Source organism: Giraffa tippelskirchi, chromosome 10, assembly GCF_054371585.1.
Source record: "Giraffa tippelskirchi isolate mGirTip1 chromosome 10, T2T-mGirTip1v1.2.pri, whole genome shotgun sequence".
NCBI lineage: Eukaryota > Metazoa > Chordata > Mammalia > Artiodactyla > Giraffidae > Giraffa > Giraffa tippelskirchi.
The window spans coordinates 86,646,619-86,672,144 of NC_137284.1; the positions used below are offsets into that span (position 1 = coordinate 86,646,619).

General features: G+C 36.0%; 1 protein-coding gene across 2 annotated transcripts in view; it reads right to left on the reverse strand.

Annotated features, from left to right (window-relative positions):
* LOC145524093 (platelet glycoprotein 4-like) overlaps positions 1-25,526 on the reverse strand; it is a 37,512-nt gene that overhangs the window by 9,033 nt on the left and 2,953 nt on the right. The window contains exons 2-8 of one of the 2 annotated variants that reach the window (XM_081535644.1): positions 21,954-22,111; positions 14,760-14,920; positions 11,599-11,746; positions 11,003-11,182; positions 7,907-7,998; positions 5,839-5,885; positions 2,146-2,215 (exon numbers count right to left, since the gene is read on the reverse strand). In XM_081535644.1, coding sequence (XP_081391770.1) covers positions 2,146-2,215; positions 5,839-5,885; positions 7,907-7,998; positions 11,003-11,182; positions 11,599-11,746; positions 14,760-14,920; positions 21,954-22,073 — 818 coding nt within the window. In that variant the 5' untranslated portion in view covers positions 22,074-22,111. Of the gene's footprint in view, positions 1-2,145; positions 2,216-5,838; positions 5,886-7,906; positions 7,999-11,002; positions 11,183-11,598; positions 11,747-14,759; positions 14,921-21,953; positions 22,112-25,526 lie in introns of those variants that run through there. The other variant, XM_081535645.1, reaches the window with a different exon arrangement.

The following is a 25,526-nucleotide window of genomic DNA, read 5'->3' on the forward strand; positions in this document are numbered from 1 at the left end:
GAACATTTTTTTCACATGCCTGTTAGTCATCTGTATGTCTTCTTTGGAGAAATGTCTATTTAGGTCTTAGGCCCAATTTTTGATTGGGTTGTTGTTGTTTTGATATTGAGCTGTGTCAGCTGTTTGTATCTCTTGGAGACTAAGCCCTTTTGAGTTTGATTGTTTGTGAATAATTTTTTTCCCAGTCTGTAAGTCCGTTTTAGGTTTTGTTTATGGTTTCCTTTGCTATGCAGAAGCTTATGAGTTTTATTAGGTCCTATCTGTTTATTTTTGCTTTTACTTCTATTGCTCTGGGACACTAACCTAAGAAAACATTGCTACTATTTATGTCAGAAAATATTTTGCCTAGGTCCTTTTCTAGGAGTTTTATGGTGTTGTTTCTCATATTTAGGTTTTTAGGCCATTTTGCATTTATTTTTGTGTATATTGTGTGAGTGTGTTCTAGATAAGTTAGTTTGTTTCAGATTTTTCTTATTTTTTTTTTTTTTGGTTTTCCTTTTATTTTTTATTATTATTATTTTTTTATTATTATTATTATTTTTTTTTTCTAATTTTTTTTTTTTTTAATAAATTTATTTATTTTAGTTGGGGGCTAATTACTTTACAATATTGTAATAGTTTTTGCCATACATTGACATGAATCAGCCATGGGTTTACATGTGTTCCCCTTCCCGGACCCCCCACCCACCTCCCTCCCCATCCCATCCTTCTGGATCATCCCATTGCCCCGGCCCTGAGCCCTTGTCACATGCATCGAACATGGAATGGTGCTCTGTTTCACATATGACAATACACATGTCTCAATGCCATTCTCCCAGAACGTCCCACCCTCACCTTCTCCCTCAGAGTCCATAAAATTGTTCCATGTGTCTGTGTCTCTTATTCTGTCTCGCATATAGGGTTATCGTTACCATCTTTCAAATTCCATATATATGCATTAGTATACTGTATTGTTGTTTTTCTTTCTGGCTTACTTCACTCTGTATAATGGGCTCCAGTTTCATCCATCTCAGTAGAACCGATTCAAATGTATTTTTTTTAATGGCTGAGTAATATTCCATTGTGTATATGTACCACAGCTTCCTTATCCATTCGTCGGCTGATGGACATCTAGGTTGCTTCCATGTCCTGGCTATTGTAAACAGTGCTGCGATGAACATTGGGGTACACGCGTCTCTTTCAATTCTGGTCTCCTCGGTGTATATGCCCAGCAGTGGGATTGCTGGGTCATATGGCAGTTCTATTCCCAGTTTTTTAAGGAATCTCCACACTGTTCTCCATAGTGGCTGTACTAGTTTGCATTCCCACCAACAGTGTAAGAGGGTTCCCTTTTCTCCACACCCTCTCCAGCATTTATTGCTTGTAGACTTTTGGATAGCAGCCATTCTGACTGGTGTGAAATGATACCTCATTGAGGTTTTGATTTGCATTTCTCTAATAATGAGTGATGTTGAGCATCTTTTCATGTGTTTGTTAGCCATCTGTATGTCTTCTTTGGAGAAATGTCTGTTTAGTTCTTTGGCCCATTTTTTGATTGGGTCGTTTATTTTTCGGGAATTCAGCTGCAGAAGTTGCTTGTATATTTTTGAGATTAATTGTTTGTTGCTTCATTTGCTATTATTTTCTCCCATTCTGATACCCTTTAGAATGTTCCGTGTGCACTTGAAACGAATACACAGTAGTCTGGTTATCTTAGGATGTAATGTTCTAAAAGTATCAATTAAGTCTAATTGCTCTGTTGTGTCATTTAGTATCTCTGTTGCCTTATTGATTTTCTGTAAGAACAGTCTGTTCCTTGATGTCTGTGAGGATGCTGTGAACACACTGAGAATGAGGCTGCTATGGTGGGGCCATGCCCTACCATTTTACTCATTTAGCAAAAGAAAGAGAATGTCTTGGTTAGAAATGAAAAAGAAGAAAATGATTTGCATTATGTAAAATATTCTACAACTTTCAATTTTTTAAAAAGCTTAATAACATTATGAATTCTATATTTATTTTTAATACATCAAGAAAAACTTCCTAGAGAATGTATTTTATTTTTCTCAAATACTATGATTATTAAGTATGAACTTCTGGGTCTGTGTTTTGTCACTTGGTGAAAGAATTCTGACCTACAGAACTATATCAGCGACTTTGTCTTACCTGCAAATGTCAGAGGAAAAGAATTGTAGTACTCGATTCTTCTCAATGAAAGGTGGAAATGTGGCTCCGTCTATTTAGAAATCAAGCCAATGGCAAGGGATTAGGTGGAGTATGTGCCCTAGAAAAATCTAGAAATCTTGATTTCAGCTTGGTTAAGAGAAATATAATACAAACTGTACATATAACATTGATATTCTCCAGTAGCCACATTTTAAAAATAAAACAAGTATCGGGTATATTTTATCTCACCCACCATATCAAAAATATAATTTTAACTTGTAATCAACATAATAATTAACAAAACTCCATATCTAATATTTACTTACAGCCTATCTCCATTTGTACTGGCTGCTTAAGTGTGAATATGGCGAGTAGCTACCATATTCAACAAGTCTATATACTATACACATTCAGCGGTATCCATTCATATCAATTTTTCCTACTCCTTAAAAATAAAGTTTAAAATGTGTACAGTGGCAAAACCATATGTTGTTAAAACTGTGATTGTGTTTATTTTTTGAAATCCCAACCATATATGTAGAGTAACACTTTTCTTACCTTTAGGTTCATTTGGAACTCCTGTTTGGTAAATGTTGTTCTTACTTTAAATAGTGATTCATTCATCTGCCCTAATAGCTGATTAATATTTTTAAGTCATTTATTGAATTCTCTCACTAAATAGAATTACCTGAATATGGTTGTGGAAAGTACACATGAAACTAAAAAGGACATTTGTTGAGTTTATTCAATCTCTACTGTGGTTCCCAGGTGGCTCAGTGGTAAAGAATCTGTCTGCCAACCAAGATATGTGGGTCCAATCCCTAGGTCAGGAAGACCCGTGGAGAAGGAAATGATAACCCGCTCCAGTATTCTTGCCTGGGAAATCCCATGGACAGAGGAGCCTGGCAGGCTACAGTTCATAGGATTGCAAAGAGTCGGACACAACTTAGCAAGTGAACACTATAGTTATAATCCACAGCATACAGTGGATGTAAGAAGAAATAGCCAGATGATTCCTCCATTTACTCCACAAATGAATATCACCAAAATGAGCCACCACTGAATGTGTTTGTTCAAAACAGTAAAACCAATCCTTCAGTTATGAATACATGCTCTTTTTTGGTAACTGCACTAACCTTATGATCTTATTGCATTACACTTATACTCTTGTGATAGTGAAATACAACAGATGATCACAGTGAATTAGATCATGATATTGAGAGAATGGAATATTGAAAATTAGCTTAAATTCCCAAGATTGTTCCTGAATGGGCATTGTCTATGACTGCATTCCCAACACCTTAGTCATAAAAGAATGCATTGAAAATCTTTTTAAAAAAATCACATGAAATATCATTGAAGATTATGTCATAGAGACCAGCAATTACGGTGGGTCATGATCATGAGATAACTGATGTTAGCCAGGCTTTCTTTCTTTAATACATTCAAATGTAAATCAATATTATCAGTTTATGTATCTCTAAGTTTGTTGAAGAAGGTAGAGGAAGTACTTCAAAATCATGATTAAAACTCCTTAGAGCTTTTTCATTTCATTAGTCTCTTTTCCTAGTGCCATAACCAAGAATCTCACAGGGTTTCATCAGAGACCCTGGCCTGTCCAATCAACCTTTGCTCCTAGTTTATTTTACTGCTATTTTCTTCTTACTTTTAACTTTGTGCCTGATGCTCATGTATTTATGTTATTATCATTAATACGTCCTCTACCTGGTTTTTAAAAAAATGTCTTTGTTTCTTAGTTTTGGACAAAAAATGTTTAATATTTTTTCTTAAACCCATAAAGACCCCTTTACTATTTAGGAGAAGCACAGTATATTTCAACTTCCCAGGTGGCTCAGTGGTAAAGAATCCGCTTGCAATCCAGGAGACACGGGTTTGATCCCTGGGTCAGGAAGATCCCCTGGAGAAGGAAATGGCAACCCACTCCAGTATTCTAGCCTGGGAAATCCCATAGACAAAGGAACCTGGTGGGCTACAGTCCATGGGGTCGCAAGAGAGTCAGATAGAACTTAGTGACTAAACAACAGTATATTTCTGTCTGTGTCTGAGGGTACAGTATGAAGTTTATGCTTATGAAATTACTAGAGTTACTGGTATTGGTACACTTGACAATTTGCTGGCAGAAAGAACTACTTAGAAAGGAATTTCTTCATACACTTCATGACTCAAAGCACACTACAAAGCAAAGTTAACAATGGTTTTGCTGTTTTTTTCTACAAGTGTTAAAAATTAAAGTAGAAAATTAAGTAAACATGCAAAACTCATCAGTACGGTTGGAAAAGTAAACATTTCCCATGTTTGCTTTTTATTCCCTACCTTTTGTCTAACTTTGTATTTAATATTTTTCATCTTCATTATATTGCTTTCCTATAAAGTATTGCCTAACCAACTTTATAAACATTATACTGTTCTTCAGGGCTTCCCTAATAGCTCAGTTGGTAAAGAATCCACCTGCAATGCAGGAGACCCTGGTTTGATTCTTGGGTTGGGAAGATCCCCCAGAGAAGGGATAGGCTACCCACTGCAGTAGTCTTGGGCTTCCCTGGTGACTCAGCTGGCAAAGAATGTGCCTGCTATACGGGAGACCTGGGTTCAATCCCTGGGTTGGGAAGATCCCCTGGAGAAGGGAACAGCTACCCATTCCAGTATTCTGGCCTGGAGAATTCCATGGACTGTATAGTCCATGGGATCAAAGAGTCAGACATGACTGAGTGACTTTCACTTTCTGCTCCTTAGCAACTGAAAGCTCACTTCATGGCATTTGATTCACAAAGCTTTTTATAATTGTACTTCTTCAAATAGTGGGCATATATTTGCTTTACTTCAAGGAGAATAATAAATTGGATCTAACCATACTCTAAATCTAAGTACATAGTACTTTATCCTAACTCTAGTTCAGAATGTTCATTTTTGCATACATTTCTAATGATTAAGGTACAGGTAACCTTATTTTTGTTGCTGTTTTTCTTTTCTCTCTCTTTCTGACCATCTTATTCAAAATAGAGTTCTGCTTGAAAGTTCACTGATTCTACTTCAGCTTGAAGTCTTTGGAGGCATAACTTACCTTTTGTAATTATGTTGATATTTTAATTCTTTCAATTTTAAATGATTATCTATACCATATTAACAACTGGTATAATCACTACTCTAAACTTCTCTAATGTTTTACTTCTGTGGTCAGGAAGGAGTTCATTACATGTGTTGCACAAAGCAAACATTTCCCTGGAATGCACTAAAGGCTCTTCCTTGATGGCTAATTTTGAGAAATTTCATCACATTACACATACATGTACTAAGCGTACATGAAAATAGAGACTCTGAATTACACTGTAGGGATACAGAGATACGTAAACACATACCCTCAACTCCCAGAACATTGTAGATATGGAAATGGATTTTTGGAAGAATGCGGTTGGTTTCACTGTGATTATTACTACAAACCATATGCTCTTTTGGGCTTCCCTGGTGGCTCAGACGGTAAAGAGTCTGCCTGCGATGTAGGAGACCGGATTCAATCCCTGGGTCAGGGATATCCCCTGTAGAAGGGAATGGTTACCCATTCCAGTATTCTTGCCTGGAGAATTCTTTGGACAGGGGATGTAGTCCATGGGGTTGCAAAGAGCTGGACTGGACTAAGTGACTAACACTTTCTTTTTCACTTTCATATGCTCTTACCTGTACCGTTAATCATGCCACAATAACTTGGCCAATAGGAGAGATGCCTTAGGAATAAAAAGAAAAAAAGAAAATGATCATTTGAAGAGCACCTTTCTCACATCACTTTTTCTATTATGATTCAGTAAGTCTGCTAAAATAATAACTATTTATTAGCCTAGATGTGACAAATGCTAAGTTTAAGAAATATTTTAAGCCATTTGGCCTATGTTTTGCTTGAAGTCTGCATCTTGTTGAGATAAAGGAAGTGCCTGAAACCATTAAGTGACCAGATTATAAAACAAAAACTGCCAAATGTTGTTAATTAGAAACAACATGGAACAGAACAGTTCTGCAAAAAGAAAACTGAGAAATATTTGTCTGAAATTTTGACCTTTTAGGAGAAAGTTCCCCACCTAGGGAGAAATGGATTATTTGATAGTATGTTTTATTCACATGAATAGGATGAAGATATTAAATGGTTAACTGATATGAAGGATATGAAGGATAAGAAGGGAGTGTGGATGAGGGAAGAAAGAGAAGCAGATGTTGGATCAATAGAGATTAGAAACATGGATAATCAATTTATACTTTCTACTTCTTTTAACTCTTGTGTGAACTAGCATTTAAATAGGGCAAAGTTTATTAATTTATACTCTTGTACCTACATAAATTATATATATATATATATATATATATATATATATATATATATATATATATATGGAAACAATGAAAACAATAGTGGTGATAGTTTCTCTGAATACTCAGTTTTTGGTGATGGAAAATGAGTTTTTCACACTCCTAACGTATCATCCAATACGATGTCAAGGCAAGTTGTTGCTTCTTTTTTAAACAGAATAAGCTGCTCAGTCTGCTATGTTTAGTCTTGCCATGGTCAGTTAAATTAACCTTGTCCTAATCTCAAATTCATGTGAAATTCTTATTCCAATTAGGAGCACTTAGTAATTCTCCTCAAAACCTCTCTCTAATATTGAAATGGAAGCAATGCTCGCTTTCCTCCATATGCAGACACCGATGTGATTCCCTAAAATGAGCATTTAGAATTTTTTTTCTCCATTAGACTTTTCTATTAAAAAAAAATCTGTGATTATGGTCTCTGTAGAAGAAAAAGGATTGCATGAGTATTTAACTGTTTTATGTAATTTTTTAGATAAAAACTCAGTGTCACATAATGATTAATCTATAAAAATATTTCATCTCTTTTGATTTTGGTTACTTTATTCTTTGTCAGGAAATCACTGATCTAAAACTCATTTTAACTTTGAAGAGAAAATTCTGTCTCCCTTTATATTTACTGAGGTTCTTCCTATTTTAGACATATGATGAATTAGATGTACTACAGATAAATAGGCAGGAGGTAGGGAAAAGTAGGAAATCATGGCTGTATGAACATATCTCATTCTACTACTGCTTCGCAGGAGAGGTGCTTTATATTTTTCAAGTTTAATATGTCAGTTTTAGAACAGGAAATAATAATTCCATTTTGTGTTGATAAATATTTTAAAAAGCTGAGTTATCAAAAATCATTTCGAGAAAATTTTGAAAGGGAAAGTCATGAAAGCATTGGCATGGATTAATTAAGCTGCCATATTTACAGACATATTTTGTTATGTCCTGGGAATGAGCAGGTTTTATATTTCATGATCGGTAAAAAATAAAACATCAGTAAGATATACTGGATGCTAAAATGATGAGTTGACATATTGATTTTCTTCCTTTTCATTTGCAGTTATGTAATTTTAGGGTGTGTGATAATACCAGCTATGCAGTAGAGATGGAAGTAGTCCCTTTAGATTTCTTTATGTAAGAAAACTTGTTCATCAAGATCAATCCTCCAGTGGGGCTGATACTCAGCAGCTATGCACTAGTGTGATCAGTTGTCACAACTAAAGGGTTAATGCCTGATAAACCAGGAGTTTCTAGGGCTGAGATACAGGCAGCTCTGTTCCATAGGTTGGTGCCTGTGCCTTACCAGTTGGTAAATAAGTTTTTTGTCTGCCTTAGAGTATCCTAGTGACACACACACACACACACACACACACACACACTTTGCTTGAATACTTACGTTTTGCCTTGATATGTGTCAATTATGGCAACTTTGCTTATGTCATCTTTTCCATTGAAAACTTTATAAACTCCATCTGCAGTATTGTTGTACTGAAGAGATACATACAGGAAAAAATTACTTCTAAAACAAGCCATGCTTTCCAAACTATAAAATATGTAATTAACTCACTTTTGCATTTCTCAGACACTGGTTGTTCACAACTATTTTATGTGATTTGAAATATATAAGCAGATAAATTGTTATAATTACTGATTTTTAGTAGTTTTATAAAAACAAGATATAAAAGGTGCCTAGAAACAAGTGCTAGATGCTGAGACAAAATGAAGAAAACATCAGAAGCTGACATGATCCAGCTCCACTATTCTTTGTTGTAGTTAAGCCAGAAAGGCCATTTTGATCACTAGTCCTGTTATATTGAGGTGAGGGGATAGGGAACAAAACCTATGAGACCATGTCATATTTCTAGAAATTTTCTCTATGTTATGATCTCTAAAACTGGTTACTGAAGATTAGATGGGCTTCCCAGGTGGCACTAGTGATAAAGAACCTGCCTGCAAATGCAGGAGATGTAAAGAGAGGTGAGTTTGATCCCTGGGTCAGGAAGATCCCCTGGAGAAGGGAATGGCAACCCACTCCAGTATTCTTGTCTAGAGAATCCCACGGACAGAGGAGCCTGGTGGGCTACAGTCCATGGGGTCACAAAGTCAAACATGACAGAAGTGACTTAGCACGCATGCAGACACACAAAGATAAAATTGTTGTTGTTGTTCAGTCACCCAATTGTGTCCGACCCTTTGTGACCCCATGGACTGCAGCAGGCCAGGCCTCCTTGTCCCTCACTCATCTCCTGAAGTTTGCCCAAGTTCATGTCCATTGCATTGGTGATGCCATCCAGCCATCTCATCCTCTGATGCCATCTTTTCCTTCTGCCCTCAAGTATTCCCAGCATCAGGGACTTTCCCAATGAGTCAGCTGTGTGCATCATATGACCAAAATACTGGAATTTCAGCTTCAGCATTCGTCCTTCCAAAGAGTATTCAGGGTTGATTTCCCTTAAGATTGACTGGTTTGATCTCTTTGCTGTTCGAAGGACTTTCAGGAGTCTTCTCCAGCACCACAGTTCAAAGGCATCACTTCTTTGGTGTTCTGCCTTCTTTATGATCCAGCTCTCACAACCGTACATGACTACTGGGAGGATCACAGCCTTGACTATATGGACCTTTGTCAGCAGAGTAATGTCTCTGCTTTTCAACACACTGTCGATGTTTGTCATAGCATTCCTGCCAAGAAGCAATCACCTTCTGATTTCATGGCTGCAGTCACCATCTGCATTGATTTTAGAGCCCAAGAAGAGGAAATCTGTCACTCCTACTTGCACTTTTCCCCCTTCTATTGCCATGGAGGAATGGGGCTGCATGTCATGATCTTAGTTTTTTTTAATATTTAGTTTTAAGCCGCCTCTTTAACTCTTTCACCCTCACAAAAGGGTCTTAGTTCCTCTTCCCTTTCTGCCATTTAGAGTGGTATCATCCACATATCTGAGGTTGTTGCTGTTTCTCCTTCCTACCTTGATTCCAGCTTGTGGAATCCAGCCTGGCATTTCTCATGATGTGCTCAGTGTATAGGTTATACAGACAGGGTAACAGCAGACAGCCCCATCATACTCCTTTTTCAATCTTGAACTAATCAGTTGTTCTATACAGGGTTCTAACTGTTGCTTCTTGACCCCCATCCAGGTTTCTCAGGACAGGTAAGATGATCTGGTATTGCCATCTGTTTAGGAATTTTCCACAGTTTATTGTGATCCACACAGTCAAAGGCTATAACACAGTCAGTGAAGCAGAAGATGTTTTCCTGGAATTTCCTACCTTTCTCTAGGTTCCAGTGAATGTTAGCAATTTGATCTCCGGTTCCTCTTCCTTTTCTAAACCTAGCATGGACATCTGGAAGTTCTTGGTTCACATAATGCTGAAGCCTAGCATGTAAGATTTTAGGCATGACCTTACTAGCATGGGAGATGAGTGCAATAGTCTGATAGTTAGCACATTCTTTAGTTAGCTCCTTCTTGGGAACTGGGATGAGAATTGACCCTTTCCAGCCCTTTGGCCACTGCTGGGTCTTCCAGATTTGCCAACATATTGAAAGCAACACCTTGATGGCATCATCCTTTCGGGTTTTGAATAGCTGGCATCCATCACATCCACTAGCTTTATTAACAGCAGTGCTTCCTAAGGCCCACTTGACTTAACAATTGGATACACAGGATTAAAAACAGGATTAGCCAAGGAAAGAATTAAGAGTATTTGAGTTAAATACTAGTAACTGAATTTATTATCTCTTAATGCTTTCTTAATTGATATATAACCTTGCATTTCTAAAAACTGTAGTAAAATAGCAACAATGAACTGGAGACTATAACTATTTTGTATAGTGACAAGCACCATCATAGTCAAAATTTCAATTTAGTAGTCAGATTAGCCTATTTATAACTCAAAACATTAAGGAACAACTAAGTTAATCACCAAATTCACATTTTTTCTTAATTTCCATACTGTCATTTCATCACTTTAGCAGATTACTAATCAGCTATTAGTAATTCTATGAAAATATGATATTGCTGATGTTTCAGGCTCATTGTGCTCAATTTTGGCTAAGTTTTAAATATTCATGTAAACAAATTTGTAAGAAGTCTAGAGGAGAAAGAATGACATGATGAATATACTCAACAGAAATAAAAATGTGGCATTACACTTGATTATTTTAAGATGGGCGTAGAAACTGAAAGATTGCTCAAAGCCTTAGCGGCTTACAATCTTATTTTAGACAGCTGTATACTTATCAGAGTCGAAACTTCATTAGATGTAGGCTTCTTAATTTTAATTGTTAGAAATTAATTTGTTTCACGCAGATAAGTTAATTTTCCCAACTAGGAAAGCTAAATCCATGTGAAGAGAGATTTTAAAAACTTACAGTTATGTATTCCCAGGTTGTAAATAGGGTTAATATACTAAATGATAAAATTATAAATTGCCAATGCCATTATATTTATACAGTTAGAGTCTAGCAATATCGATGTTCATATTTGTTACTCACAGGATAAAACACACCAACTGTGGTAGGAATAGAGTATGGAATCGAACTCAAGAATGGATCCTTATAGCCCCACAATAGTTCTTTCAGAGTTCTCTTTTGAAACATAAAAGAGTTTGAGTTTTTCATAAATACATTGAGTATTATCTGAACAAACGTGCTTGGATAGAGATGGGGTGTAGCCTATAAAAAAAAAAAAGCACTGTGTAAGACACCAGTTGCAGTATTGATTTTTTACAAGAAATAGATAAATAGTACATTTAAGCTTAATAAAACTTTTAATTGTATCTCTAAAATTACTTTGCAAGATTAAAAGTGTAATGTTTCTTCTATTACATTTCTGTCTCGGTGTGAGCCACAGGAAGAAGACTTTCAGTTAAAGCCTACTTTTTTAAATGATACACTTTAAATGGTCTTCTCAATTCAGTTGATCATTCTATGATCTTGTCATAGTTCCAAATGATTGTAATTCAGAATAATGTTATGAGAATACATTTTCATCAAAATTACAGATGATATCTGATGATAGTTCTAATCATGAAATTAATTACAGAGGATTCTAAAGTATTACACAATCAATAATTTTGTTGTCTACTCACTGCTACAGCCAGGTTGAGAACCGTGAATGTGTCATTCTCTGTTCCAACCGATAGCGAGGGTTCAAAGATGGCACCTTTGGGGCGTAGGAAAGAGACTGTGTGGGTTTTAGAGTCTTGGGTTATAATATCCCTGGCTAGATAACGGACTCTGAAAAACAGAAGTAAAAAAAAATTCAGAAAAAACATTGTCACAAATGCCATTCATTCATGCAGTAAATAATTTTTTTGAGTGTGTAGATGGTCAGAAATTAGGCTAAACAAGTAAGTTAAAAAGATATATATGCGAAATGCTGAGTCTTGCAAATTAGAGAAGGTTGGGGAAAGGTGTCTTAGTTGTGCATAGCATGGAAGAAAGAATGTGTGTTAATATAGGAGTTTGCATAGATTCTGTGGGAAAACACAGAACAGGTACAAACCCAGGCTAGGGGTAGTTATGGTGGGGATAATGGACAGGATACAATTCCACATAAATAGGTTGAGGGACAAACAGAAGTGTAGTTAAGCAAAATAGTGTTGAAAATAGCATGTATAAGAAGTAAGAACATGATGTAATTTTGCATATGCAGATGTTTCAATATATTTGGTTTACAGAGTCAGAGTAAAGAGAGTGGTGGAAATAAAATTACTAAAGTGAACAAGATCTCAAACATAAAAGGGTTGTAGCCCATACTCAAATGTTAAGATTTTTATCCTGAGGGTCAGGAGGAGACAGTAGAGAAGTTGAAGGAAGGGACAGTAAGAGCACATTTCCTTATTAGATAGTCTGTTCATAGTGAACAGACTTTCCTGCACCGGCTTTTTCATAATTTCCAGCATTTTAATGAAAATTAAAGATACCTAATGAAATATAATTTCCACTTTACAGATCAATTTCCCTCCATCCCTTCCTCATATATTGTAAACTTACTAGTTCTGAGCTCCTGGCTCTAACATCTCTAGGCAAAGTACCAACCACTTTTTTAGGAATGTGGTGAAGGATGGTTATTATGGAAACAAAATCTTTTGCAATTACAAGATATTTACTGAGATGAAATAAAGTATACATTGCACTATCCTATATTTGATTGTCTATTATTTGAGGTTAAAATAGGTATCTATTATTATCTAAGATAAAGACTGAAAAAAAAATCATGGGACTGAAATGTTTTAAATATAACAAATAAAAAAAAAATCACACATTTCAATCAGTATAGTAAAAATGTAAAATTCATGTAGGGTAGGTATTATGAGTGTTTTTTATCCCCAACCACAGTGCCTCGTACTTGGTAAGTTTTCAACAAAAACTTTTTGAACAAATAGTTAATGTTTCACATTATCTCAAAAAAGAATTCAGAAAATATAGAAATATATTTTATTATTAATATAATTTCTTCAAGGCTTTATCATTTACTTTTCTCTGAGTACTGTAGACATGAAAAGAATATAAAAATCTGAAACAGCATCCAGGACAATCTATTATCAGTAAATTACTGTTTTCTCTTAGATAGTTGTATTTTAAACTTAGATTATCTATTATTAACATTTAAAATTAAAGTACTCTAATTTTCAGAAATATTTATGTGTTTATAATAATTGCTGCTGCTGCTAAGTTGCTTCAGTCGTGCCCGACCCCATAGACAGCAGCCCATCATAATAATTGAGAGGATAGTAAAACAACTGTAACCAAATTCTAGTTTACTTAGTTGTACTTACAACACTGTACCAGTAGATGGCACTCACTAAGAGAAAAATCCTTTAAACTGAGGCCTGTGTTTAGAATGTACTTTTAGAAACAGAACATCATCACTCAATTTTTGTTTTAAAAATTAGAATACAGGGAATTCCCTGAAAGTCCTTTGGTTAGGACTTAGCAATTCTACTTTAGGGGAGCACGGGTTTGATCCCTAGTCAGAGAACTAAAATCCTAATCCTTGGCTAAATTAATCTCTTTTCTTACTTTCACAGTCAGAAAAGTCACACAGTCTTGTAATTTAGATAGGAGAAAATGTACACAAAAATCTTAGAGTTACCAGTTCTTAGGTCTGTGTGAACATGGTAAATCACTTCACAGCCCCTGGAATGAGTTTTTTAAATTTACAGGATGAAACTTTCTGACAAGTTATTTCCCATTAGTGCTGATACCTAAGATTCTTTTCAAAAGTGTGTTAAACTGTTAAGGTATGCAAAATAAAGGTACAGCTTATTCAGTCTCAGTACTGGACAAAATGAAACTACTAACTGAATAAAAGTACCTTAAGACCTGGAAAATAGTTTGAATAGAAATCCTTAGCAAGTATTGTAGTGATATAAAATCAGTTTAATGCTGTGATTCTCAAATTTGAGTATGTATTGAAAGCCCCATAATATTTGTCAAACTCATTACTAGGCTCAAAACCAAGTATATCTGATACATTTTGTCTAAGGTGAGGCCTGAGAATTTGCATTTCTACCTAGTTCCCAGGTGATGTTGATGTTGCTGGTCCAGGAACCACACTTTGAGAACCACTCATATAATCTACGTTTTCAGTTTTAGAATTTTAAAATACTCTGGTTTTTAAAACTTTGATAGTTTTTTAAATTTAACTTGCATATTTTAGAGCTGTTTTTTAAAATTTCTATTTTACTTTATTTTTTAATATTTATATAGGAGTATAATTGATTAACAATGTTGTGCTAGTTTCAGTTTTATAGCAGTGATTCAGTTATATATGTACACACACACACATATAATATACACGTCTATACATATCTATTCTTTTTTCAAATTCCTTCCCCATGTAGGTTATTATATGACATTCAGCTGAGTTACCTGTGCTATACGGTAGGTCCTTGTTTGTTATCTATTTTAAATATAGCAGTGTGGATAGGTTGGGAGTTTAGAATTGACCTGCAGACGCTGCTAGAGTTGAGAACAAATGCCACAAGGGAAAAACACTGGTAACTTCTTAAATATAGAGCAGTTAATTGATGCTGGTAAATTCATAATAAAATCTGTATTTCTTATACTCATTAAATCCTTAGATTAAGGTTTTATTAATACATAGGCAGAAACAAATATTTCAGTGTATGTTAATGGAAAGAAAGTAATAAATCCATTTCAATACAGTGACATTTGTCAAGTGGAAGCGTTTTCAGAAATACATGTATTCAAGGAAAGAAAGCCACATATTTTGGGGACTCACCTGTACGTGTAAGGACCTCTCTGCTTAACTTTAATTTTGCTGCTATTAACTGCCACTTCCTCTGGATTCTGCACATCAAATATCCAAAATTGTCTATAAACGTTTGCCCCTGCTTTAACCCAGTTTTTAAAAGCAATTGTACCTTCTTCAAGGACAGATTCCTGTGAAAAAGAAAAGTTTGGGTTACTTCCTTGTAGTCAATAAGGGCACTTGTGGGAGTTGCAAACTTTCATTAGTCAATGAAAGGACTAAGCTCAAGTACTTGCGTATGAGAACCTCTGCAACCTGCCACATGAAACAGAAATGTTTTCAGCACATTATGGTTGGCAGTCTCTTTTAGTCGATCTTTTACAAAGAGAATCAGTGTGTGGTATTGTACACATGTCTGGTGATTGTAAGGCCAACTACTGGCAAGGTTTAGAGTGACCTTATTTCAATACTGCAACAGTTTGTAACAATTTATTAAGCAAATTTTATTAAACCTTTTCCCAGAAGTTCTTACCAGGTTGAACATTAACTTTTCTGCCCTCAGCAAGTTGAACTGAGGAGGCAAAACAGAACTGAGAGAAAAATCTAGTGATACTGGAAGTATTTTCATTTTTCATGCTGTCACAATTGTTTTACATTGTGTACACTGGAGCTGCTACAGCGAGTGAGACCCTCTTATGTTTTACCACCAATTTTCCTTGAAAAATGCTCAATTGTATCTTGACGTCTTATTTCTGTAGTAAGCCCAAATAAAGACAAAATTATGTATAGAAAAAGTATTATGGCTTGTTTAAGTGTAAAGGTGTTGTGAGGATGTTGAAGCTGAAATCAGTCCTAAAGAAGAATTAGATGTTACTTCCCATTTCAAGGAAGCACATGGACACATATATTACTATTTTCACATTGTAAGAATCTTAAAGACTAATAACAATTATTTATCATGTACCCCCAAGGCACATATCTTATTAAATGTTCTTAATCAAAGGAACTCTCTAAGTAGTTACAGAATTGAAAAGAAATTGTGATAGAATATACCTGGCAGGACAGAAAATTTCTTCATTCTAATGCATATACATTTAATATCAAAAACAGTATAAGCATATCATGTTTTTCATCTAAAAGCTATGAATCATTTTGCCTTGATAGTTCATTTGTAGATTTTTTTTTTCAACTGGGAAAGTGCAAATACAAAACTGAAATGAATGCATTGAATTATCAGCTGTTAGAGCTAGGGTCACCTAATCCCATCCAGTTTTTTAGAGGTAAAAGTGGGTTCTATAGAAAACAGATGTCTGATTCAATGCTGTATGACAACTTAGTAGTAGATAATGGAGAATGCAAAGAATGGAGGAAAACAATAGAATGGAAAAGGCTAGAGACCTCTTCAAGAAAATGAGAGATACCAAGGGAACATTTCATGCAAAGATGAGCACAATAAGGAACAGAACTGGTATGGATCTAACAGAAGCAGAAGATATTAACAAGAGGTGGCAAGAATACACAGAAGAACTACACAATAAAGATCTTAATGACCCAGATAACCACTATGGTTATCTAGAGCCAGACATCCTGGAGTGCTAAGTCAAGTGGGCCTTAGGAAGCATTACTATGAAAAAAGCTAGTAGAGGTGATGGAATTTCAGTTGAGCTATTTCAAATCCTAAAAGATGATGCTATTAAAGTGCTGCACTCAATTTGCCAGCAAATTTGGAAAGCTCAACAGTGGCCACAGGACAGAAAAAGGTCCATTTTCATTGCAATTCCAAAGAAAGGCAATGCCAAAAAATGTTCAAACTACTGCACACTTGGACTCATCTCACATGCTAGGAAAATAATGCTCTAAATTCTCCAAGCTAGGCTTCAACAGTACATGAACCGAAAACTTCCAGATGTTCAAGCTGGATTTAGGAAAGGCAGAGGCATCAGAGATCAAATTGCCAACATCCGTTTGATCATAGAAAAAGCAAGAGAGTTCCAGAAAAATATCTACTTTATTGACTATACCAAAGCCTTTGAGTGTGTGGGTCACAACAAACTATGGAAAATCCTTAAAGAGATGAGAATACCAGACCACCTTCTGTGCCTCCTGAGAAATCTGTATGCATGTCAAGAAGCAACAGTTAGAACTGGACATGGAACAACACACTGGTTCCAAATTGAGAAAGGAGTAAGTAAAGACTGTATATTGTCACCCTGCTTATATAACTTCTATGCAGAGTACATCATATGAAGTGTCAGGCTGGATGAAGCACAAGCTGAAATTAAGATTGCCAGGAGAAATATCAATAATATCAGATATGCAGATGACACTGACCCTTATCGCAGAAAGTAAAGAGGAATTAAAGAGCTTCTTGAGGAAAGTGAAAGAGGAGAGTGAAAAAGGTGGCTTAAAACTCAACATTCAAGAAGCTAAGATCGGGGCATCCAGTCCCATCACTTCATGGCAAATAGATGGGGAAACAGTGGAAACAGTGAGAGACTTTATTTTCTTGAGCTCCAAAATCACTTCAGATGTTGACTGCAGACATGAGATTAAAAGATGCTTGCTCCTTGGAAGAAAAGCTATGACAAACATAGACAGCATATTAAAGAGCAGAGACATTACTTTGGCAACAAAGGTCCATCTGTTCAAAACTATGGTTTTTCCAGTAGTCATGTATGGATGTGAGAGTTGGACCATAAAGAAGGTTGAATGCCAAAGAATTGATGCTTTTGAACTGTGGTGTTGGAGAAGACTCTTGAGAGTCCCTTGGACCTCAAGGACATCAAATCAGTCAATCCTAAGGGAAATCAGTCCTTAATATTCATTGGAAGGACTGATGCTGAAGCTCTAGTACTTGGGCCATTGATGCAAAGACCTGACTCCTTGGAAAAGACCCTGATACTGGGAAATATTGAAGGCATGAGGAGAAGGGGACAACAGAGGATGAGAAGGTTGGATGGCATCACCGACTCAATGGACATGAGTCTGAGCAAACTCCGGGCGTTGGTGATGAACAGGGAGGCCTGAAGTTCTGTAGTCGATGAGGTCCCAGAGAGTCTGACACGACTGAGCGACTGAACTGAATAGAGAATCAGACCTTTCACTCCAGTGTCGTGTTGTTTCCACCAGTAAACTTTGACCTTTATTATTATGCGAATTCTATCCACCCTTTAGAGGAGAAAACTCTAATCTTATTTACTTTCTTAGATTGCTTTAACTACTTTGTTCTTAGCATTACTGTCTAAGCCAGATATGTGGCAATAACTCCTTTAAAATTATAATAGTTCTTTTCTTGCTGTTTTATCATTTTTATGTTTATTCTCCATCCAGTGAACTTAAAGCTTCTTAAAAAGCAGAAATATACTGAAAATACTTTTCATCTCCTCTCCTCAGTACAAAAATATTCCATCTGTGACCAGTTGCAAGCAGTTTCCATGTTCAGAAAATTTTCTTATATGTGTATGCATTATGAACATGTGTGTGTGTGTGTGTATGCTGAGAGAAAGAAATCTTTTAATTCCTTTCTTGGTGCTCTGTAGTTAATATCATAGGGAAATTTAAAAAGTATGTAAAATTACTTTTGTTAGACAATAGTCACTAAACATTTATCAAATGATATGAACAATGTCAAGGTAATGAATTATCCTTCATAAAAGCTGGCAAAACTTTGTCCTTTTTCTAAAGTTCTTTGGCCATTTCTGCTTTCCACATTCATGGCAACTCATAGCATTGACTTTTAGTTTATCTAGAAAGATTGCATAAGCCTGCTGTCTCCACATAAATTTGCTAGGAATCATAGTCTAAAATATTGTTAGAAAAAAGTTTCTACCATGCAGTCTTTAAAAAGTCGCTTAGAAATAAAGAGTCAAGAAATATATATATATATAAATTAATCAATTGTTTTAGGCCATTTCAAATGCTAGAGTCAGGGTGTCATCTTTTAGAATTGAAAGATATCATAGAGTCCCAGATCTATACTTTGAAAGTTAGATAACATCATGAGATGATTTTCTGATCTGTTAAAATTAGGCACTTTAATTCTACTTCCTTTTTTTTTAATGGTGTTTGTATGCAGATAATAACTTTCCCAATTTGATATTAGTCCATTAAATGATGCTAGTAATGGTAATGATTTCAGTGGTAAACAAAAACTGACCAGTACTAAAACTTGTATATATTTGTAAAATAAACAGCATTAAACTAAGTGCTCTTGAGGTAGAGATAAGGCACTTGGCTCAGTGTGGTGGTGATGGTTTAGTTGCTAAGTCATATCCAACTCTTGTGACCACATGGGCTCTAGTCCGCTAGACTCCTCTGTCCATGGGATTTCCCAGACAAGAATACTGGAGAAGGTAGCCATTTCCTTCTTCAGAGATCTTCCTGACCCAGGGATCAAACCTATGTCTCCAGAATTACAGGTGGATTCTTTACTGCTGGGTTTACATATAATTCAGAAATGCAACTCCTACTGTTGGCCAGTTTCCCTGACCTTTTGTTTCTACATTCAAACTCTCTAGAAAGCAAACCGACTGTTCAGTTTTATATGTAATCTCTATAGTAATGATAAAATCTGTCTGAGCACTGACCTTGGAAATACATACTGATGTTCATATCAAATTACTTGTAAAACCTCTGTCTTATATTCTTCCAGGGAATACATTTCCTTCAGTAACTCAACTGGATATCTTACAGGTTGCAATTTTTACTCCTTTCTCTCCCTATTTAATCCGTTTATCCCAGTGCGTCCCATCACCCATCAGTTCTGTGTATTCTACTACGCTAGACCAGAGTTCCTTTTGTTAGTGCAAACTGAGCAGTAATCTTTCTAAAAGGGAGTCTTAAAGGGCATGAAAAAGAGCCACAAATACAAGCCATGTGGAGGCTAAATAATATGCTCCTTAACAACTAATGGATCTCTGAGGAAATATAAAGTCACTTCAAGACAAATGAAAATGAAAACATGACAATTCAAAACTTAAGGGATGCAGCAAAGCAGTTCTAACAGAAATTTATAGCTGTACAGGTTTACATCAGGAAACAAACAAAAAAATCTCAGTTAAACAACCTAACCTGACATAAAGGAATTAGAAAGAGAGGAATAAACAAAACCCAAAGATAGTAGAAGGAAAGAAATCATAAGATAAAAGCAGAAATAAATGAAATAGATACTAAAAAAAAACCCAATGAAACTAAAAGCTAGCTCTTGAAAACGATAATTAAAAATGATAAGCCTTTAGCTAGACTCATCAGAAACAGAAAAATGGCCCAAATTAATAAAATCAGAAATGAAAAAGAAGTTACAACCAACACCACAGAAATACCCAAAATCATAAGAGACTACTATGAACAACTGTATACCAATAAAATGGATAGTCTAGACTAAAAAATGGAAAAATTCTTAGATACATTCTCCCAAGACTGAGCCAGGAAGAAAGAGGAAATATGAACAGACTAATTACCAATAATGAAATTAAATCAGTAATTAAAAAACTCGCAACAAAATTTGAGGACCAGATGGCTTTACAGGTGAATTCTGCTAAACGTTGAGAAAATAATTGAAATCTATCCTTCTCATACTATTTCAAAAATTGCAGAGGAAGGAGTACTTCCAAACTCATTCTATGAGGCCAGCATCACCCTGATACCAGAACCAGACAAATATATTAAAAAAAAAAAAAAAAAGAAAATTGAAGGCCAGTATCTCTGATGAACACAAATAATAAATATTGGTGAGGATGTAGAGAAAAGGGAGCCCTCATTGTTGGTGAGAATGTAAATTGATTCAGCAAGGGTGGAGGTATCCACAAAATCTAAATAAAGAACTCTATATGACCCAGCATTTCCATTCCTGGATAGTGAAGTGAAGTGAAAGTCACTCAGTCATGTCCGACTCTTTGTGACTCCATGAACTGCATAGTCTGTGGAATTCTCCAGGCCAGAATACTGGAGTGGGTAGCCTTTCCCTTCTCCAGGGGATCTTCCCAACCCAGGGATTGAACCCAGGTCTCCCACAGTGCGGACAGATTCTTTACCAGCTGAGCCACAAGGGAATCCCAAGAATACTGGAGTGGGTAGCCTATCCCTTCTCCAGCTGATCTCCCTGACCCAGGAATCGAACCGGGGTCTCTTGCATTGCAGGTGGATTCTTTACCAACTAAGCTATGAGGGAAGCCCCCATCCCTGGATATGTATTCAAGAAAAACAAAAACACTAATTTGAAAAGATACATGCTCCCTAATGGTCATAGTTGCATTATTTACAGTTGCCAGTGTATGGAAGTAACCTGCATGTCCACCAATAGATGAATGGATAAAGAAGATTTGGTATATATATGCAGTGGAATATTACTCAGACATAGAGAAAGAATGAAATTTTGCCAGTTGATGCAACATGGATGGATGTGGATGGCGTTATGCTAAGTAAAATTAATCAGAGAAAAACAAATACTATACGATATTAGGAAAAGTAAAAGCGTTAGCCATGAGTCATGTCTGACTCTTTGCAACTCCATGGATGGTAGCCCACCAAGCTCCTCTGTCCATAGAATTCTCCAGGTAAGAATACTGGAGTGGGTTGCCATTCCCTTCTCCAGGATGTCTTCCCAACCCAGGGATCAAACCCGGGTCTCCTGCATTGCAGGCAAATTCTTTACTGTCTGAGCCACCAGAGAAGCTCGTGATATTACTTATAGTGGAATCTGAAAAAATACAACAAACTAATGAGTAAAACAAAAAAGAAACAGATTCATGAATATAGAGAACAAAGTGGTTACCAGTGAGGAAAGAAGTTGGGGCAATATAAAAATAGGAGAAAATGTTTATTATGTAATTATATGAAATCATGTATGTGAAACTTTTGAAAATTTTAAAGTACTGTAGAATTTAAAGAACATTTCTTTCAATAAAAGTGGTATATATGTGTACAAAAAAGCATATCAGCATAATCTTTGAACATAATTAAAAGCAGCTACTTCTACTTACCTGTGTACCTATAATAGCTTTTTAATCAAAATCTGGATATTTAGATTTAAGATGACAGTGTATTAGTATAGAATATGAATCATACTGTGACCATTTCTCTATAACACAGAGTTTCAGTGGGTTATTATGTTGAAGACCAAAAGTTGCCAGTTAAAGTGAAACACAAAAGAGGCACCCTAAGCAAAATGGGGATAAAAATGGAATGACTCAAAATGACAAGAAATATTCTGTATAGTACTTGTACCTTTTTAACTGTCTTCTCAATAAGCATGTCTCCAACTGGCATTAGAATCCCTCCAAACAGAGCCACAACCGCACCAATGATAGCACCAGTGATGAGCCCACAGTTTCGATTGCAGCCCATTTTTCTTGCAGGGAAATTCTAAGTGGAATGAGTAGATCCTATTGTAACAAAGAATCTGTTATTCTAATATTTGAAAACATGTTCATCTGAGATATTTTGGTTGCAACAGCATTTTTCAAAATAGGGTTAACCTAACATTGATAAATGCAAATGTGTTTTGTAGCTTGTAAACAAAATTTCCCTACTTCAAAATGCCCTGACAAAGGAAAATAAAAATGGCAAGAGAATGTATGGTACAGAAAAAAAGACAAAAAAAACCTTTTTTCAATCTTGTGAAAATAATAAAAATTATAATTTGTTATGATCTCAGGTTTTCCCTCCCTAGCTTTGTTGTAGTAGAAATACCACTATGATGATTTTATTACTGTTTCTGTCCACTTGAAGTACCATTTAGTTCTTTTAAAGTATTAATTGGATAGGTAAGGAAATAATAAAAATTAGATTTTCCCCAAAATGTAGAAAGACAGAATTATAAGCAATTTTTCATGGCAATGTATTTATTTTTTATCCTTTATGATTTCCCTTGCCTGTGCCCTAATACCTAAGATTCTTCCACTGTATATTAGGATGAACAAACGGATTCGCATTGAGGTCCTGATGAAATGTATATCATCATCAGTGTCACATGATTTTTACAATGTAAACAACACACAAGGTTAAACAAATGATTCATTTTTCCTGTGGAATTTTATGTGTTCCTAGGCAAGTAGAGTGGAGTTTTTATTAATTTCTTGGGGATGGAGGGTTGCCTTTTATGGCTTTGGCCAGGGTGGTCATAATGCAATGAAACAAGTTATGTAAACCTGATAATAATGACTAGATGATTCTCAGGTAGAATCCCCTTTGCTACATATAATTGTACATCCCCTTACAGTTTTCATGGAACCATAAAATTAGTCAATATTAATGTCCTTTGTGATTCTGACAGATGGAATATGAATTGTTCTAAACATTACCGAACTACTGTTTCTAAAATGGTATATATGTAAATATTTGCCTGTTTTTGGACTATATGCTGTCATAGTTGAGAATATACTAGACCTATCCCTGAATCATTTCCCTGTCTTCAAGCAGCCCCATGGACTACAGGGAAGGATCCCAAGAGCGTCCACTGGGTGATCCAGGGAGCAACAGGCTATTCAGTGTCTTCCTCTCAAAACGTGAAAACTCATTATTATGACTTTCAAGGACCCTGAGCCCAGAGATATCAAGTCATGGGCAGACTGGGTACTGCCGAGGTTCTGTCTGCTTTGACCTAAAATTGAAGTGAAATAGTTCACACAGCCCCCTGCTGATGAGTCAAGTGCCAGAAAAGAGTCAATAATTTATTCTGTTGAATTGCATGGTTAGACAGTTACTAGTCTAACACTGGTCTGGATCATATAAACAAAGAAAGAAGTTTTGCTGTAACATTCCTGCATACATGTACTGAAAGGTGAGATTGAATTTATCTACTTTTCCGAATTTTGAACTCCCTGACTCACTTTTGTTACCTTGATATAAATTTACATTTTTTTTTTTTAAGAATAGACAAGATATTTCACATGAGTTTTGTCCTGCTCTATCAGCAGCTTCGTTGTCTATGGTTTCACTTAGCCATGGTCAAACAAGGTCACCTGAGTGTAACTGAAACCATAGGATAAGGGGGAGTTCTACTTATGGTTCGGTGCTATCTGTGATTTCAGGCACAGGATGAAGGTTTTAGAAGGCATCTGCCCACACCTGTGGAAAAAAGAGGGACTGCGTACTTGTGTTCATTTATTATGCTTCAGTATCTTGTCACCATGAGTGAATGTTGCCATTCTAATCATACTTTAACCTTATACTTCATACTACAAAATTCCAAATAGAGTTGACCCTTGAACAACACAGAAGGGTTATAGACATGGACCCTGTACACAGTGGAAAATCCTTGTATCAAACAGTGTAGCCCTTCTTATCTGTGGTTCTGCATCCATGGATCCAGCCAGCTACATATTGTGGGTCAGGTAATACTGTGGTATTTGCTGAAAAAATTCTGTGTAAAAGTACACCCACAAAGTTTAAACCTATTATGTTCAAGGGTTACCTGTAGCTTTACTCACCTGCAGCAAAAGGGACAAACACATTATGCAAGACATACACTGAGTACATAAGAGAAAAGTTCAAGTTACTGAACACATTCTACTCAGCTGCTTTTCCACTAATGTTTATATTCAAAAAGCAGTGTTGTTTGTATCCACTCTTCTCTCAAATGCAGCTATGTAGAGCATATAATATTTCTGCCTTGCATGCTTGGTTGTCTTAATAATGTAGCTTCTTACATATTGAAATTTATTTTACCTGCTAACTTTAAAGTTTTGCTCATTATTGTTATTTCTTTGTCATAATAAACAGTAAGGTATAGATATCTGTAGCAATTTATTGCTTGCTTAAAGTGCTTAAATTTAGGAAACGAATAATCACAGGTTTAGGAAAGAAAACTAATTATTGGGACCTAGGTCAAAAAGGAAATGGCAACCCACTCCAGTATTCTCCCTTGGAAAATCCATGAATAGTGGAGCCTGGCGGGCTACAGCCCATGGGGTCTCAAAAGTCGGACATGACTTAGCGACTGAACCACCACCGCTAGGTCAAGAAGAAAAAATAAAAAGGCAGATTTTAAGTTATCACTATCTAATACCTTTCCTAAGTCTGTAGGGAGATTAGCTCTACCATTTCAGAGATTATACATTTTATTCCTTTTGTTTAATTCACGAGTATATCTACATGTGGGCTATCTTCGAAAGAACTAAGAGTTTTTCTGGTTTTCCTTTTCTGTCAAATCAATGGAGTGTTTCTGGAATGAACTTACGAGCATTATGCCTTTCCACTATGTTGGAAATCTGGTGGCAGGAACTGAGACTAAGCTGTAAGAAGCTTCTCCAATGAATAGGTCAGAATATTAGAGAAAGTTGCCTGAAAATCTGTAATAACTCAGATATGTGGATAGTGCTATGTTCCCTGGGAAATGCCATCAAGGAAAAGCTTGAAGTGAGTGTTAGTCGCTCAGTTGCGTCCAACTCATTGTGACTCCATGGTCTGTTCATGGGCTTCTCCAGGCAAGGATACTGGGAGATCCCCTTCTCCAGGGAATCTTTCCAACCCAGGGATCAAACCCGGGTCTCCTGCATTGCAGGCAGATTCTTTACCATCCGAGCTACCAGGGAAGCCCAACGAAAGTCTTGGCCAGAGGTAAAATTTCCTGGGTTGTGAACTACAATACTGTAAAACAATTTGGGGTTACAAAAGTACATACTTGTGCCATCAATGAATGCCAGGACCTATATGACCCAGTTTTAGAGTTTTGGTTATGATTACTGCCACAGCAGGTGGAATATGAATGATGAAATTTCCTTTTCACACTCTTACATGATTTCTAGGTGTGTTTACAAAGCTATGATTCCCTAGCCATGAGTAAGATGTGGATTCACA